The 14,864-nt window shown below is 35.3% G+C and overlaps 1 protein-coding gene across 4 annotated transcripts in view; it reads left to right on the forward strand.

The window, feature by feature from the left end:
- CMC1 (C-X9-C motif containing 1) overlaps positions 1 to 14,864 on the forward strand; it is a 72,039-nt gene that overhangs the window by 12,916 nt on the left and 44,259 nt on the right. For 3 of the 4 annotated variants that reach the window (XM_036332817.1, XM_036332816.1, XM_036332818.1), the window contains exon 2: positions 5,784 to 5,873. The exons of the other annotated variant lie outside the window; for it this stretch is intronic. In XM_036332817.1, coding sequence (XP_036188710.1) covers positions 5,784 to 5,873 — 90 coding nt within the window. The remainder of the gene's footprint in view (positions 1 to 5,783; positions 5,874 to 14,864) is intronic. 4 annotated transcript variants of the gene reach the window in all.

The following is a 14,864-nucleotide window of genomic DNA, read 5'->3' on the forward strand; positions in this document are numbered from 1 at the left end:
GCCCCTATTTTTTATTGGGTTGTTTGTATATTTATTATTAATATGCAGGTGTTCTTTATACAGTGTGTCCCAAGAAATGTATACACACTTTGAATAATTATAAAGGCAGTGTTTATTAAAATACATTTCATTTTCAAAATGCAATAGAAAAACATGCAGTAGAATCTACAGATGTAGTGTGTATACATTTTCGAGCGGACACCCTGTATATTTGATTCAATTTGTCACATATATATGGATAATGAACACTTTCTTCTGATCATGGCTTGCTGTTTAATAGTTTTAATTTATGAACCATGGCAAATTAAATTTTGTGGGTTCTATGAAGTTGGGGGTCAGAGGGTTCAGATCGATTTTTTTTCATGTTTATCCAGGTCTTTGTTGACAATACTTTTATTTTTTCATTGACTAGTCTTAGTGCATTGGTCAAATTAAATTGGCTATATATACATGTAGAAGTAGTTTTGGATTCTATTTTGTTAATCTATTTGCTTATCCTAATTACGTCACTATTCCACTACTGTGATCGCTGTAGCTTTTAATACAACTTTCTCATCAGGTAGTGGAAGTCATCCAAATGTGTTCTTTTATTTTAATGTTGTTTTCGTTATCCTAGGTCCTATGCTTTTCCTTATATATTTTAAAACTCTTTTTTATAACTTAATTTTGACATGATTTAAACAAATCATGCTGCAAATTATTGCAATTTCAATGTCTGTATTCTCCAGCTTTTCTTAATGATACTATCTTAAATAATCATAATACATGTCTTCAGTGAGCATGATATTGCTTTTAATGGAGCAAAGATTGATGTTAGGGGAGAAAAATCATTATACATTAAAAATCACTTTTTAATGTATAAAAGCACTATTATACATACAGTACATGAACAGATATACAGTGTATCTGTGATAGTAACATTTCAAGGGGGATTAGGAAATAATGTCTGAAAAAGCTCCTTTAGGGGCAAAATGGTGAAACGGTTGGGACATACTGCTATAATTCAGTGTAACTAAGGAAACCAGGAACTGACATTAATATACTGTTAACTCAGGTACATATCTGAGTTAAATTTTACCATTTTTTAAAAAATAAATGTTTTTATTGATTTTAGAGAGAAGGGAAGGGAGAGGGACAGAATAATAGAAACATCAATGAGAGAGAAACATTGATAGGCTGCTTCCTGCAGGCCCCCTACTGGGAATAGAGCCTGTAACCTGGGAATGTGCCCTGACTGGAATCGAACTGGTGACCTCTTGATTCATGTGTCGATCCTCAACCATCAAATTTTACCATTCTTTATGTGTACGTGTGTGTGTGTGTGTGTGTGTGTGTGTGTGTAGTTATATGACATTTTATTACATGTGAAGATTCAAGTAACCATGATCATCAAATTTTACCATTCTTTATGTGTACGTGTGTGTGTGTGTGTGTGTGTGTGTGTGTGTGTGTGTAGTTATATGACATTTTATTACATGTGAAGATTCAAGTAACCATGATCACAGTCAGCATACAGAACTGTTATATCATTACAAAGGAAATCCTTCATGTTACCAATAAGTCGTAAGTTATACTACTTCCTCAACTCTTAACTACTGGTAACCAGGGATTTGTTCCTATCACTAATTTTGTCACTTTAAGAATCTTTGCTCTAGCCAGTTTGGCTCAGTGGATAGAGCAGTGATGGCGAACCTTTTGAGCTCGGCGTGTCAGGATTTTGAAAAACCCTAACTTAACTCTGGTGCCGTGTCACATATAGAAATTTTTTGATGTATGCAACCATAGTAAAACAAAGATTTATATTTTTGATATTTTATTTATTTAAATGCCATTTAACAAAGAAAAATCAACCAAAAAGATGAGTTCGCATGTCAGAGGTGTCATAGGTTCGCCATCACTGGGATAGAGCATTGGCCTGTGGACTGAAGGGTCCCAGGTTTGATTCTGGTCAAGGGCACATGCCCAGGTTATGGGCTTGATGCCGAGTGGGGGCCATGCAGGAGGCAGCCGATCAATGATTCTGTCTCTTCATTGATATTTCTATACCTCTCTCTCTGTAAAATCAATAAAAATATTTTTTTAAAAAAGAATTACTACCAAAAAAAAAAAAAAAAAAGAATCTTATGTAAGTGGAATCATAGAATAAATAACTTTTTAGATTATCTTCTTTTCATTCAGCATTATACCCTTGAGGTCTATCCAAGTTGCTGCTGTTATATATCAATAGTTTCATTCTTTTTTATTGAGTGTAATATTCCATTTTCTGGATGAAATATTGTTGATCCATTCAGCAGTTGAGGGACTTTTGGATTATTTTCATGTTTTGCCTATTACAAATAAACTGCAATGAACATTTATATACAGGTTTTAGTGTGAACTTAAGTTTTTATTTCTTTAGGATAAATCCTGAGGAGTATGTTTGCTAGGTCATTTGGTAAGGTGTATGGTAAATTTCACATTTATTGAGATTTGTTTCATAGTCCACCCCACTTAGTGGAGTATTTATAAATGTTAGGTCATTAGTTGATGATGATGTTCAAATACTTTACAGTTTCAATATGTAAATTAAATGTCTGTTTTTCTAATCTGCTTTATATATTTTACATTCGCACATCATGGATTCATTTTTATTTTATCAGAGTATATTCTCTGTTACTTCTTGTGGCAGATTTTATTTTACAAAATAAAGTCACGACATTATCTTCTATCCCTCATGCACTTTGTGATGTAGTCTTGCCACAAAGAATGGAGCCTTAATTTCCCCCACTTGAGTATATAGGCTGCCCTTAGTGATTTGAAATCAATATCATGTAGCTACAAAGATGCTGCATGGCTTCCATGACATGGTCAGAAAGGCCATACTGCTTTCACTGGGTTATCTTGGAAGACTTACTCTTTAGCCATTTCTTTGCAGATTGCCCCTCTCATAACCTACCTGCCCTGTGTGAGAAGCCAAACCAGATGGAGTGGCCATGCATAGGTGCTCTGGTTTACAGTCCTCAATGAGCCCGTCCTTCAGCCATTCCAGCCCAATTGTCACATACATAGTAAAGAAAGAAAGCATCTTGGAAGTAAAGCCTCTAGCCCAGGGGTGGGCAACCTCTGGCACGCGTGCCAAACATGGCATGCCAGTAACTTTTGCTGGCACACGAAACCCTCTCATAATCTTCCATTTACAATTTTTTTCTTAATATCGACTTTTTATTTTTCAGATAAATTCAGTGTGGGTGCATCTTAGGTAAATAAATAATTTTACATAACAAGTTATCTTACAGACCATAGACATGGATTGACGAGAGAGGGGAAGAGCAATTTCTATGCCTCTGCCTTAACTCTCCCTGCCTTCCTAGATTCGACCAGTGTTTTGGTTTCAGCCTCAGACGCAAGGGGTTTTTGTTGACAAGACAACCGCCTCACCTACTTATTCAAAAATTCACTCTATAAAAATGAAACCTTCTCTCTTGCTTTGCCCACCGGTACTAACAAAAGGGGAATAAATTTCTATGTTTCTCTGTTCCTCAAAAGTCCCACTGATAATATCAAACGGAGTCATGAAGTTTTCTGTCGGACTATCAGTGTACATGTATACATTAAAAAATAAATGTATTTTTCATCATCATATACTGTGTTTCTGACACTCGAATGAATTTTATTATTTCTTCAAGGTTCTTCACATACATACACCTTAAGAGATATCAAGTAGGCGTAACATGTTCTCAAAAAATTAGGGTTGGCAGGCAGAAGAATTTTGAGTCAGAAATTTTGCTGGTTTTGGCACGCACTCACAAAGAAGTTGCCCACCCCTGCACTAGCCCCAGCTTCTGCAGCTATTGAAATCAACACCTGTCATTTGAGTCTACTGAGATGAGGCCTCAGACACTGTGAAGCAGAGAAGAGTCTATTCTGCTTTACCTTTCTGAATTCCTGACCTTGTGGATCCCTATACAGCGTTTTACATCACTGAGTTCGATTCGTGGCTTGTCACACAGCAGTAGGGATACATTCTTTTTCAGTAGAGTTTGAAGGAGGTAAACTTCAGACTCTACACATCTGAACATATCTTTAACTTCACTCTTAATTGGCTCTACAATTCTTGGATGTAAAGTAATCTCTCTTAGAACTTTGAAGTTACTTCTCCATTATTGCATCCAGGTCTTGCCAGGGAAACATGATGTAATCTGATTCTCATTCCTTTGTGTGGGAAATGTATTTTCCCTTTTGAAGCTTTTAGGATTTTTGAGTTTCAGAGATTTCATCTAAGTGCGTGTAAGTAATCTATAGTCCATTTCTGTCCGAGGACTCATGTCTTTTAATTTGTTTCAGTATATTTATCATACGTATTTTAAAATAGGATTTTCCTTATGCTTTGAACTCTCTTACGAGTTGGTTACTTCTTGATTAATTACAGTGTGTTGTCCTGCATCAAATTAAGGTGATTCTTGGCTGTTTTGTTTTTGTTTGCTTTTTGATATGCCCTGTTACCCTCTCTAAGCTACCTGCATTTAGAGATTGTTGGTGACCACATATTACCAGGAAGAGTTTAGGGTTATCTCGTCTTCCTAGGTGGTATTAGATACTGGGAAACTTGCTGATGAACTTTTGGGGATAATTACCTGTTATTTACTTCTTTTATTCATGGTCTGAAAGCAGTAGCAGATGTGACTCACTTGGCTCCTACTCATGTATTTCAACCAATAAAACTTTAGTTTCCTCAGTGGAAGTCTTTTGCTCCCCATTTTTGCTGCTTCTGAGCATGGAGCAACACCCACTTGTCATAGCAGTTTTTTCCTGGGGAAAAACTGTGGCAAAACACTTCTTCCTGGAATCTGAACTCATCTGCCTTTTGTCTATTTTAGAGATTCTTGATCATTCTAGTTCTCTGAGGACACTTTCCATTTGTTTTTATTTATTTATTTTCTTCTTTTCTTAATCCTTACCCGAGTACATGATTTTATTGATTTTTAGAAAGAGAGGAAGGGGGACAGAGAGATAAACATGGAAGTGAAAGAAATATCTATCAGTTGCCTTCTCAATAGGCCCCGGCCCAGGATCAAACCTGTAATCCAGGCATGTGCCCTGACCGGGAATCAAACCGGCAACCGTTCAGTGTATGAACAATGCTCCAGCCAACCGAAACACCTGGCCAGGGGACTTTCCATTTGTTTTTTAGGACTCTACGAATTTAGGGAACAGGTGGGACTCTGTAGCAGGTGCGCAGTCTACCACTTTAGTCTAATTGTGGAAGTTGTGTTTAAAATGCACAGAAATCTCACAGGCTTTTCTTTTTTATGCACATAATAGTTCCACTTTTTCTTCTGCCAGTTCTGGCTTTCTTAAACCACTCTTATTACTAAATACATTATTCGTGTATCTCTTAATCTTGGATCTCACTACTGATAAACATCATCATCATCTATCCTTGGATCTTAGTATTGATAAAACTCCTCTTGTGGATTATATTAATAAGAAAAATTGTAATATTTTAGTCTATGACTTAATTTTGTCAAGATTACATGAAATATAAGTGCTACAATATAGTTTGTGGAAATTTTAGAAAGATGTTGCCTATGTCTTACATTCTTTTCTGCTGTATATAAAAATTATTTGGAATGATTTTTAGTGACTGAAATAAACACATTTTTATGATGTTATAAAACAGGTTTTAACATATTTGCATAGGCTTTTATTTAAGTAAACCACAGTGCTTATTTCCCCCCAAAACAGGTGATTTACTTGAGACTTTCCTATATTAAAGAAATATCTCCTTTTTTTTTTTTTTTCAGATCAGCATCTCAGGCATGTTGAAAAAGATGTTTTGATCCCTAAAATAATGAGAGAAAAAGCCCGAGAGAGATGTTCTGAACAAGTTCAAGGTAATATTCAAATATTCATATAAAGATCAAATACATTTTTTATAATATGATCTGAATGTAATCCTTAGCCTTAGAGTCAAGTAGTCAATGAATTAATATGTATGAATTGTTTCTCACCTTTCACTGAGATACCAGGGTTTCAGCTTTTGGAACTTCCAGATAATATTGAATTCATTTACAATTTAAAAATATTCTCTCAAATTATTAGTAAAAAATGCTTTTTCCCTCCCAGAAGTATAGTTACGTATAGAGACTTAGTATGAGTATTTTGGAGAAACAAGTCATTCTGGTGGTTTTGATAGAGCAAGAAGAAACATAAAACAAAACATGTACCTGTTTTTCATCTGTCAACATATTCATACAGGAATATATTCCAAGATGATTTTCTTTGGTGTCATTGTTTATTGCTGAATTGTTAATGGAATTCCATAGTACTTATTATGAGTCTTTGTGTTTTTTTTAATGTTTTATCTTGATGAGTAGAAGCTATTTATGTAAGTTGGGGCAGGGGGCAGGCCTTTTCTGCCTAGGGCCATTTGGATATTTATAACTTTACTAGAGGCCTGATGCACGAAATTAGTGCACGAGTAGGCCTTCCTTCCCCCAGCTGCCGGCACCGGCTTCCCTCTGGCACCAGGGACCCGGGCTTCCCTCGCAGCCCTGGCTTCATCCAGAAGGTTGTCTGGAAGGATGTTTGGCTGTCTGGTCTAATTAGCATATTATGCCTTTATTACTATAGATTCTCAGGCCATACAAAATTATCAACTTAAACATTAGCCTGCTATATTTGGTCAAACATTTATTTTTTTATTTTTTTTAATATATTTTTTATTGATTAAGATATTACATATGTGTCCTTATCCCCACCTTACCCTCTACCCCCCCACCCCCCACTCATGCCCTCACCCCCCCATTGTCCGTGTCCATTGGTTAGGCCTATATGCTTGCATATAAGTCCTTTGGTTGATCTTCCCCCCTTCCCCCCACCCTCCCCTACCTTCCCTCCAAGGCCCGACAGTCCAATCAATGCCTCTCCATCTCTGGATCAGTCCTTGTTCATCAGTTTATGTTGTTCATTATATTCCACAAATGAGTGAGATCATGTGGTATTTATCCGCTCTCCAGTCCCATCCATGCTGTGGCAAATGGTAAGAGTTCCTTTTTCTTCTTCCTCTTCTTAAAGAATACCTTTCAGCATTTCATATAATGCTGGTTTGGTGGTGATGAACTCCTTTAGCTTTTTCTTATCTGTGAAGCTCTTTATCTGACCTTCTATTCTGAATGATAGCTTTGCTGGATAAAGTAATCTTGGTTGTAGGTTCTTGGCATTCATCACTTTGAATATTTCTTGCCACTCTCTTCTGGCTTGCATGGTTTCTGTTGAGAAATCAGCTGACAGTCGTATGAGTACTCCCTTGTAGGTAACTGACTGTCTTTCTTTTGCTGCTTTTAAGATTCTCTCTTTGTCTTTTGCTCTTGGCATTTTAATTATGATGTGTCTTGGTGTGGTCCTCTTTGGGTTCCTTTTGTTTGGGGTTCTCTGTGCTTCCTGGACTTGTAAGTCTATTTCTTTGTTGGTCAAACATTTAATTACCTCACCCCCAATGCCTTGGCAGGGCCAAACTAAATGATTTCACTGGCCTTATATGGCCCTTGGGCCAGACATTCCCCGCCCCTGAAAATGGATGTACTACGCACCCACATACGTATGTTTTCTTTGGAGAACGTTTTAAAATATTTTTAATAGAATATTGCTATATTCTATAAACCTGGAGATGTATTGTTGATTAATATGTAACGTAAAAAATGTAAGCAAACCAGTGGAAGGTGAAAAATGAGGCTATAAATGATTAAAAAGTCAGTTGGCAGTATTATTGTAGAAATGTCTTTTAAAAATAATCTACCTCTCAGAATGGCCAGCTAAAAGAAATAGTAGTAAAATTTTGCTAAGGTAGGCTATTTTCCTGGCTCCCCTTCTTCACTTTCCTCTGTAGTCTTCTTCATTGATGGACCACAGTAATTCTTAGCAGAGTGATGTGCTGCCACTTCACTACATGTTTCTCTACAGGGAAGCCAGGCTGTATCAACTGTAGTTTTGGGACTTTGGATGCTGGGAATATTTCTGTTCCTCTGATGTCTCTCCTTAGAGAATGACCTTTGCGATTAATGGATGGAGGCAGTAAAAAAGAATAGTTCCTCAGAACTGACATTGTATGATGGTCATTTCTGTTTCTTATATGACTTATTAGGACATATTCCAGTTTAACTTCATTTATAAATTAGATTTAAATTAAATCCATCTATATATATAAAAGGCTAATATGCAAAGTGTCCCTGTGGGAGATAGACCGGGAGACCGGGAGTTCTATTGCTCTCTATGATGTGCACTGATCACCAGGGGATGGCGCAGAACAAAGGAAGGCCCCAGCCAGCATCTGGGGAAGGGAGGCCCCAGCTGGCAGCCAGAAGGCCCCAATTGGCCCTGATCACCAGCCAGGCCTAGGGACCCTACCCATGCACGAATTTTGTGCACTGGTCATCTAGTTTATAAATAAATTTGTTTATAAATTACCAATAATTTATTAGTGTCATTCTATGGTATTACTCGTGCTTTCATTATGAATTAGTTGTTTAATCAGAGCACTTTCCTTTTACACCCACACCCGCCATGTGTTAGGGAAAATTAACTCATTGGCACCTGCAGGCAGGGTTCAGTGCACATCTGGCACTGGCAGTTATGCTGATAGTCTCAAGAGCTAATCCTCCACTTGCCTCATAGAACTTTAACATATATATATATATATGTGTGTGTGTATGTATATATATATATATATATTAGTATATTTATATATATATATATACATATATATATACACACATATATACATATATATATATATATATATATATATCCTGATTCAGGTGGGGAGGTTAAAACTTAAAAATGGATAATAAAGTTATAGTGTTAGGGTTAACTTTTCACTACCAGGAAAATTTAATAAGTAACTGGTCTAAAGTTATAAATATGAGCTGTATTTATGCAGTCTTGTAACACATTAATTTGATATCTGGAGTGATAGATTGACTTTTTACTCCCATGATTCAGATGAAAATGCAGAATGATTGTGTGGCTTTGGGTTTTAGAACTGTATTTCTTACTCGTAGATGATGAAACTTTGTTTTTGAAATGTAGGAGAGTATAAGTTTAAATTATTTATTTGTTTGTGTTCCACAACTACCACTTTGTAATGGTACAGAAAAAGTTTAATTTTTGCTTTTTCATAAAAAATTACGTTGTTTAGGCTGTTGACATGGTTCACTTTCTTTTATTAACATACTTAAAATCTTCTGAAGATTGAAAGCATCTTAAAACTTGGGTTATTTCAATGCATTTGTAATTATTAGAATATGTTATAACAATTGATTTTTTAACAATTGAAATTTTATAGATAATCATATATTGATTTTTTTTAGGCCATATGGTCCAAAACAGTGTTTTACAATCTAAAATTGATTACTTTATAAAGGAATAATCCTTAGTATTCTTCCTGTTTAACCTTGTGAATTAGGAAAGAACATACATTGGTATTACTTAAGCGTCTGAGCAACAGCTACATTTAAACTGAACAACAAGATGCAAATTAGAATCAGGATACTTCCATTGTAATTACTATTTATCACCTTTGCTTTATTAAATAACTACAGGATTTTATATAAAAGCATTACACATTGTATAGTTCTTAGATAAAGATATAGGAATTTTAATAAGTGATCTGACTTTCTGCTAAATGCCTGAAACATGATTATGTAGGAAAGCTTTTCTGTTTGATTTTTTTTTTTTTTCTCATGTCATTGCAACCCAGTTGATCATAAGAATTGGGTCAGGCTGCCAGCAACTTAGGTTTGTGAAGGGAATGGAACAGCTTTTTGAGGGACAAAGAGAAATGAAATCACTTTCAATGAAAGCAAGATGCCTCATTATAGTCACCAACAGCAGTTATTGACAGCTACACTTCCTATTAACAAGGAGCATTTAACTAAGAGTTTGGCTGTTGGATCTTTGGACTTGATCTAATTTGCTAGCATTAATTAGTTTCCTTTGAGCACAGACACTTGGTGCTCACAGCTATAGATTTGGAGGGCTAATTAGGATAGAAAATTGAACAGAATGGGGTAAGGCATTAACCTTCAACCATTACCAGCTGGGACACTGATAAAGACCACAGAGTCCAAATGCTCCCTATTGATGTGAAGAGTACCCTAATGAATATCAATTTCAGTCAGCTTGCTATATTCTTACTAGTTTTCTCTTCATTATAAAATTTAACCAGCTTCCATGATACCTTCATTATCTATATATACACTATTGTTTTTCATTATACACTGATTTAGTCTGAGTTGCACATTTCACCTTATGTTTTAAACATAAAATTGATCTTTAGTAGCTGATAATATTTAGACTATCTCATCAGTACAATAAAATTTAACTTTTATCTACAATGACATGATTCTAATTCTACATTGAATTTTTATAGTCTCCCCCTCTCAAAAGCCAAAAAGAAGTCCCCTTCCACCAAGCATGATGGTGGAATCATTTTTTTTCTTGGATCTGAGAGTTAACAACTTGTGGTTGATGACCTTTGGAGGTTACTTTCCACTCTGTGACTTTTTCCATGTGTGTGTGGTTTTTTAAAAATATTTTTATTGATTTCAGAGAGGGAGAGAGAGATCGAAACATCAATGATGAGGGAGAATCATCGATCAGCTGTCTCCTGCACGCCCCACACCAGGATTGAGCCCAAAACCTGGGCATATGCCCCCGACCGGAATTGAACCAGGAATCCCTCCAGTCCTCAGGCCGACACTCTATCCACTAAGCCAAACCAGTCATGGATCCCATGTGTTTTGACACTTTGCTAACTTAATGATTTATATTTTCTATGTTAGTAATATTTTAAAAATATTTTTTGTCATGTATATTGGTAAATTATGCATTCTAATAATTATAAATTTCACTTCTGGAAATAGAGCCTCCATTAAGAGAGTCATTGAACTGCTGTATTTTGTAAAAATTCCTCATTATATTTGCTTTTTTGGATTGCATAGTTGGCATCTGATATTGTCTCTATGCTGAAGAATGAAGTTTGTTTTAAAAATAAGAACGGTAGAATTAAAAATAATAAGAACCTTTTTTCTTTTTTCTTTTGTGATGACAGATCAAGACCAAAAAAGAACATTGTCATCAGGGATGGCCTGGAACTTTCTTTAACCTAGCTATAGTCTCCTACTTACCTCCTTTGGGCCTCTTACATTGTTTTAATGTTTCTTTTATATCATTTTCTTCTGTTGCCATGTTATTGATCATCTGACCAATAGGTGGGGCTTGATTCTAAAGAAATTATATATAATATAAGGAAGCAAGGTTTATTTGGTTTTTTTTGAAACATCAAAGAGCTATAGTTAAATAACACAGAAGCTTGATAAAATGCCTACTCTTTTCTATCTGTGAGATACAACTGAAGTATGTTACATTTTGCTAAATTCCAAACATCCATGAATACACAAAAAAGAAACTCAAATTAAGAATGCTTACGACAGTCTTTCAGAGGTTTGCAGGCAGAGAACTATCAAAAAATTATTAAAACAATTGGAGGCTATAAATGAGCAAAGTAATCTTCTCTCTGTGTTGCTTGAACCTGCTGAAGATTTCATTTGTTGTTTGAATACTGTCATTATCACATATATTTTTGCCATGTAACCAGTTCACCAATGTTAACCAACACTGAAGTGGAGATGTAACATATCTTTAGACTGGTTTGGATGTATTATGATAATATATAGAATACCAAATATGATGATATCTGTTACAGCACATATTATGTATGTATTCTAAGAAATACAGAGTATGTTATGTACTCTAAGAAATGTGTGTGTGTGTGTGTGTGTGTGTGTGTGTGTGTGTGTGTGTGTGTATGGCAGACTTCCTCTTCGTAGGACCTACACTGGACTGTGTCAGGGTCCCCAAGACCAGCTCTGGGTTTGGTGATTTGCTACGAGGACTCATGGCTAAGATTTATTTAAGCAAAAGGATACAAGCAAAACCAGCAAAGGGAAAAGGCACATGGGATGAAGTCCAGAGGAAACGAGGCTCAGTCTTCCAAGAGTCCTCTCCCAGTAGAGTCACTCAGTATGCCCTTCTTTCTTCAGCAGTGAGTGCGATAACACGTATGAAATGTTGTCCACCAGGGAAACTCAGAGACTCAGTCCTCAGAGTTTTTACTGGAGTTGGTCACATAGGCAGCCTCTGCCTAGCATGCCCCAGAGTTTCAGAATCCCAGAAGGAAAGCAGGTGTGTAGCATAACCATATGGTTTGCACAAACAGTTTGGGCACAGTGAGCCACTTCTCTGAAATAGGGAGTGGGGGGAACACTCCCCAGTTTTGGGTCTGTGGCTCTACATAAACAAGCTACAGACCATTAACTCATTAAAAGTGCAGTCACACCCACATAGCATAATAATTTGTTTAATTTTATAATTTGTAATTAGCAATATCTACTTTGATGTTTACTTTTTACTGAAATTTACTTTTCTTAATTTTCATTACCTTATATCTTCATATGAAAAAAGTCATTCAATAAAATATATAGTAATTGATACTTGATTTTATGAAGAATCATTAACAAATGTGAACATGTTCATATGCTGTTTTTATTTATTTTTATTTATTTTTTTTTAAAATATATTTTATTGATTTTTTACAGAGAGGAAGGGAGAGAGATAGAGAGTTAGAAACATCGATGAGAGAGAAACATCGATTAGCTGCCTCCTGCACATCTCCCACTGGGGATATGCCCGCAACCCAGGTACATGCCCTTGACCGGAATCGAACCTGGGACCTCTCAGTCCGCAGGCCGACGCTCTATCCACTGAGCCAAACCGGTTTCGGCATGTTTTTAAAAGCATGCTATAAAATTATGCACATGGTATAATCCCAATGATAACAAAGTGATGGGTATATGTAGGAAAAATAAACACCTTCAAAATTTAATAATAAATATCCAGAAATATGGGAAGAAAAAAGGTAAGTCATAGGTTATTTCTTTTCCTATGTGTAGTTTTTTCATATTTGCCAAAATGAAAACATCAGTTTCTTTAAATAAACTTTTTTATTTCTGCATGCACAAATTATAAGTGATGAGTTGATGAATTATGACAGAGTAAACATATATTTGTACCACTATTGAAGTCAAGAAATAGAAGTTACCAGAAGCCAGTCTTCTTTGTGCTCTTTCCCAATCACTGTCCTTTTCTTTCTCCCCAAAAGTAACCACCATTTTGATTGCAAACTGCATAGATTAGTTTGCCTGTTTTTTTAATTTTAATGGAATCATATAGTATGTGCTCTTTTGGGTCTGATTTCTTTACTCAACATTATGTTTGTTAGGTTTATCCATGTTTTTGCATGTAATAATAGTTATTTCATTTTCATTGTCATATAGTACCACTATATGAATGTGCTATTCTTTATTTACCCATTCTACTGGGATGAATTTTAGTTCATTTCTGGTTTTTATACAAACATTTTTGTTTATATCCTTGGGTACCCATATGCCATATGGGATTTCTGGGTCATATGATATATATAATCTCAACTTCAGTGGATAATGTTAAACAGTCTTCAAATTATTGGAAGTATACTAGAGTTTTTAAAACAACCATAAAGAAATATGGGAGGAAGAAGGATAATGAGTGATTTTTACAGATTTTTAAAAATACTTCCTAATGAACATATATTTCTTTAAAAAATAAAACTATAAAGAATCAAATGTTATATTTTATTATATAAAAACTAAATATAGAAAAAGGAAATTTTTCTGTATGTCACATGCTATAAAATAATTGAAAGAAGGATTACAGACTAGGAAAATATATTTCTAATGTTAGTGAGATATCCTTAGTATAGAAAGACTTACTATCAATAAGAAATTGATGAATATCCAGTTTAGAAAATGAGCAAAGGACACAAAATTTCTTTTTAATACCTATTATTAAAAATGAAAAATATTTGCAGGCCACTCTCTATATACTACTATATGTAACCTATAAACTTGATGGCATTTAAAATTCATAATGGAAAGTTTCAACTTCTGGCATGGCCTAATAGCTCTCATTACACTTGTCCTGTTGAGTGGCTAAGACTCTGATCAAAACAAAGACAAAAACTCTTTGGTCTTGCTAGTTTGAAGAACCAGCACAAGGTTTGTATAACTGCAGGCCCTGGGAAGTTTGTATTTATGTGTGGTATGGTGGGGTGAGGGGAAGGGAAGAGCATAAATCCCAACAAGGAGACAGCCAGAAAAGCGGAGCCTCAAATTCTGTGCATAAAATCCTATATCTCTGGCTCAGTTCTAAATCCCATATGGGGCAAATCCCAAGCAGCTCATTTAAGGCTAGAAACTGAACGAAATTTGAGCTGCTACCCACTGTACATTGTAGGGCAAGCATGTCAAACTGAAAGGCTATCATGGGCCAAATAAACAAGGTTTAAGTTTATTTGGGCCGCAAAAAAACAAAAACTTCAATTTTCATAGAAACGTACTTTTATTTTGATAGAGACATGCTGAATACAAAGGGCTGAAATAAATGAGTAATCGTTAACATAAAATAATAGAACATTTTAATAAAAATGAATTTTTTTTTCTTGAACATTAACTTACCAGACACTGAATAACTGCACAAACTAATAAGCGTAATGCAAATAAACCAATTTTTCTTGTTTTCCAAAAGCGAAATATTTCCTGTTGTGTACACTGAACAAGTCAGTCCAAGACTAATGACATGGCATTCGGCTGCTAAAATATTCACTGCTAGTATTAGTGGAAAGAAATGATGCACCTGCATGTAAGGGCGTAAGGGAAATGAATGCAACACAATTATAGTAATCAGTCATTAGTGAACGTTGTAGTTCATTAATAATAATTATGTGTAAT

This window comes from Myotis myotis, unplaced genomic scaffold, assembly GCF_014108235.1.
Source record: "Myotis myotis isolate mMyoMyo1 unplaced genomic scaffold, mMyoMyo1.p scaffold_m19_p_13, whole genome shotgun sequence".
In the NCBI taxonomy this organism is placed as follows: domain Eukaryota; kingdom Metazoa; phylum Chordata; class Mammalia; order Chiroptera; family Vespertilionidae; genus Myotis; species Myotis myotis.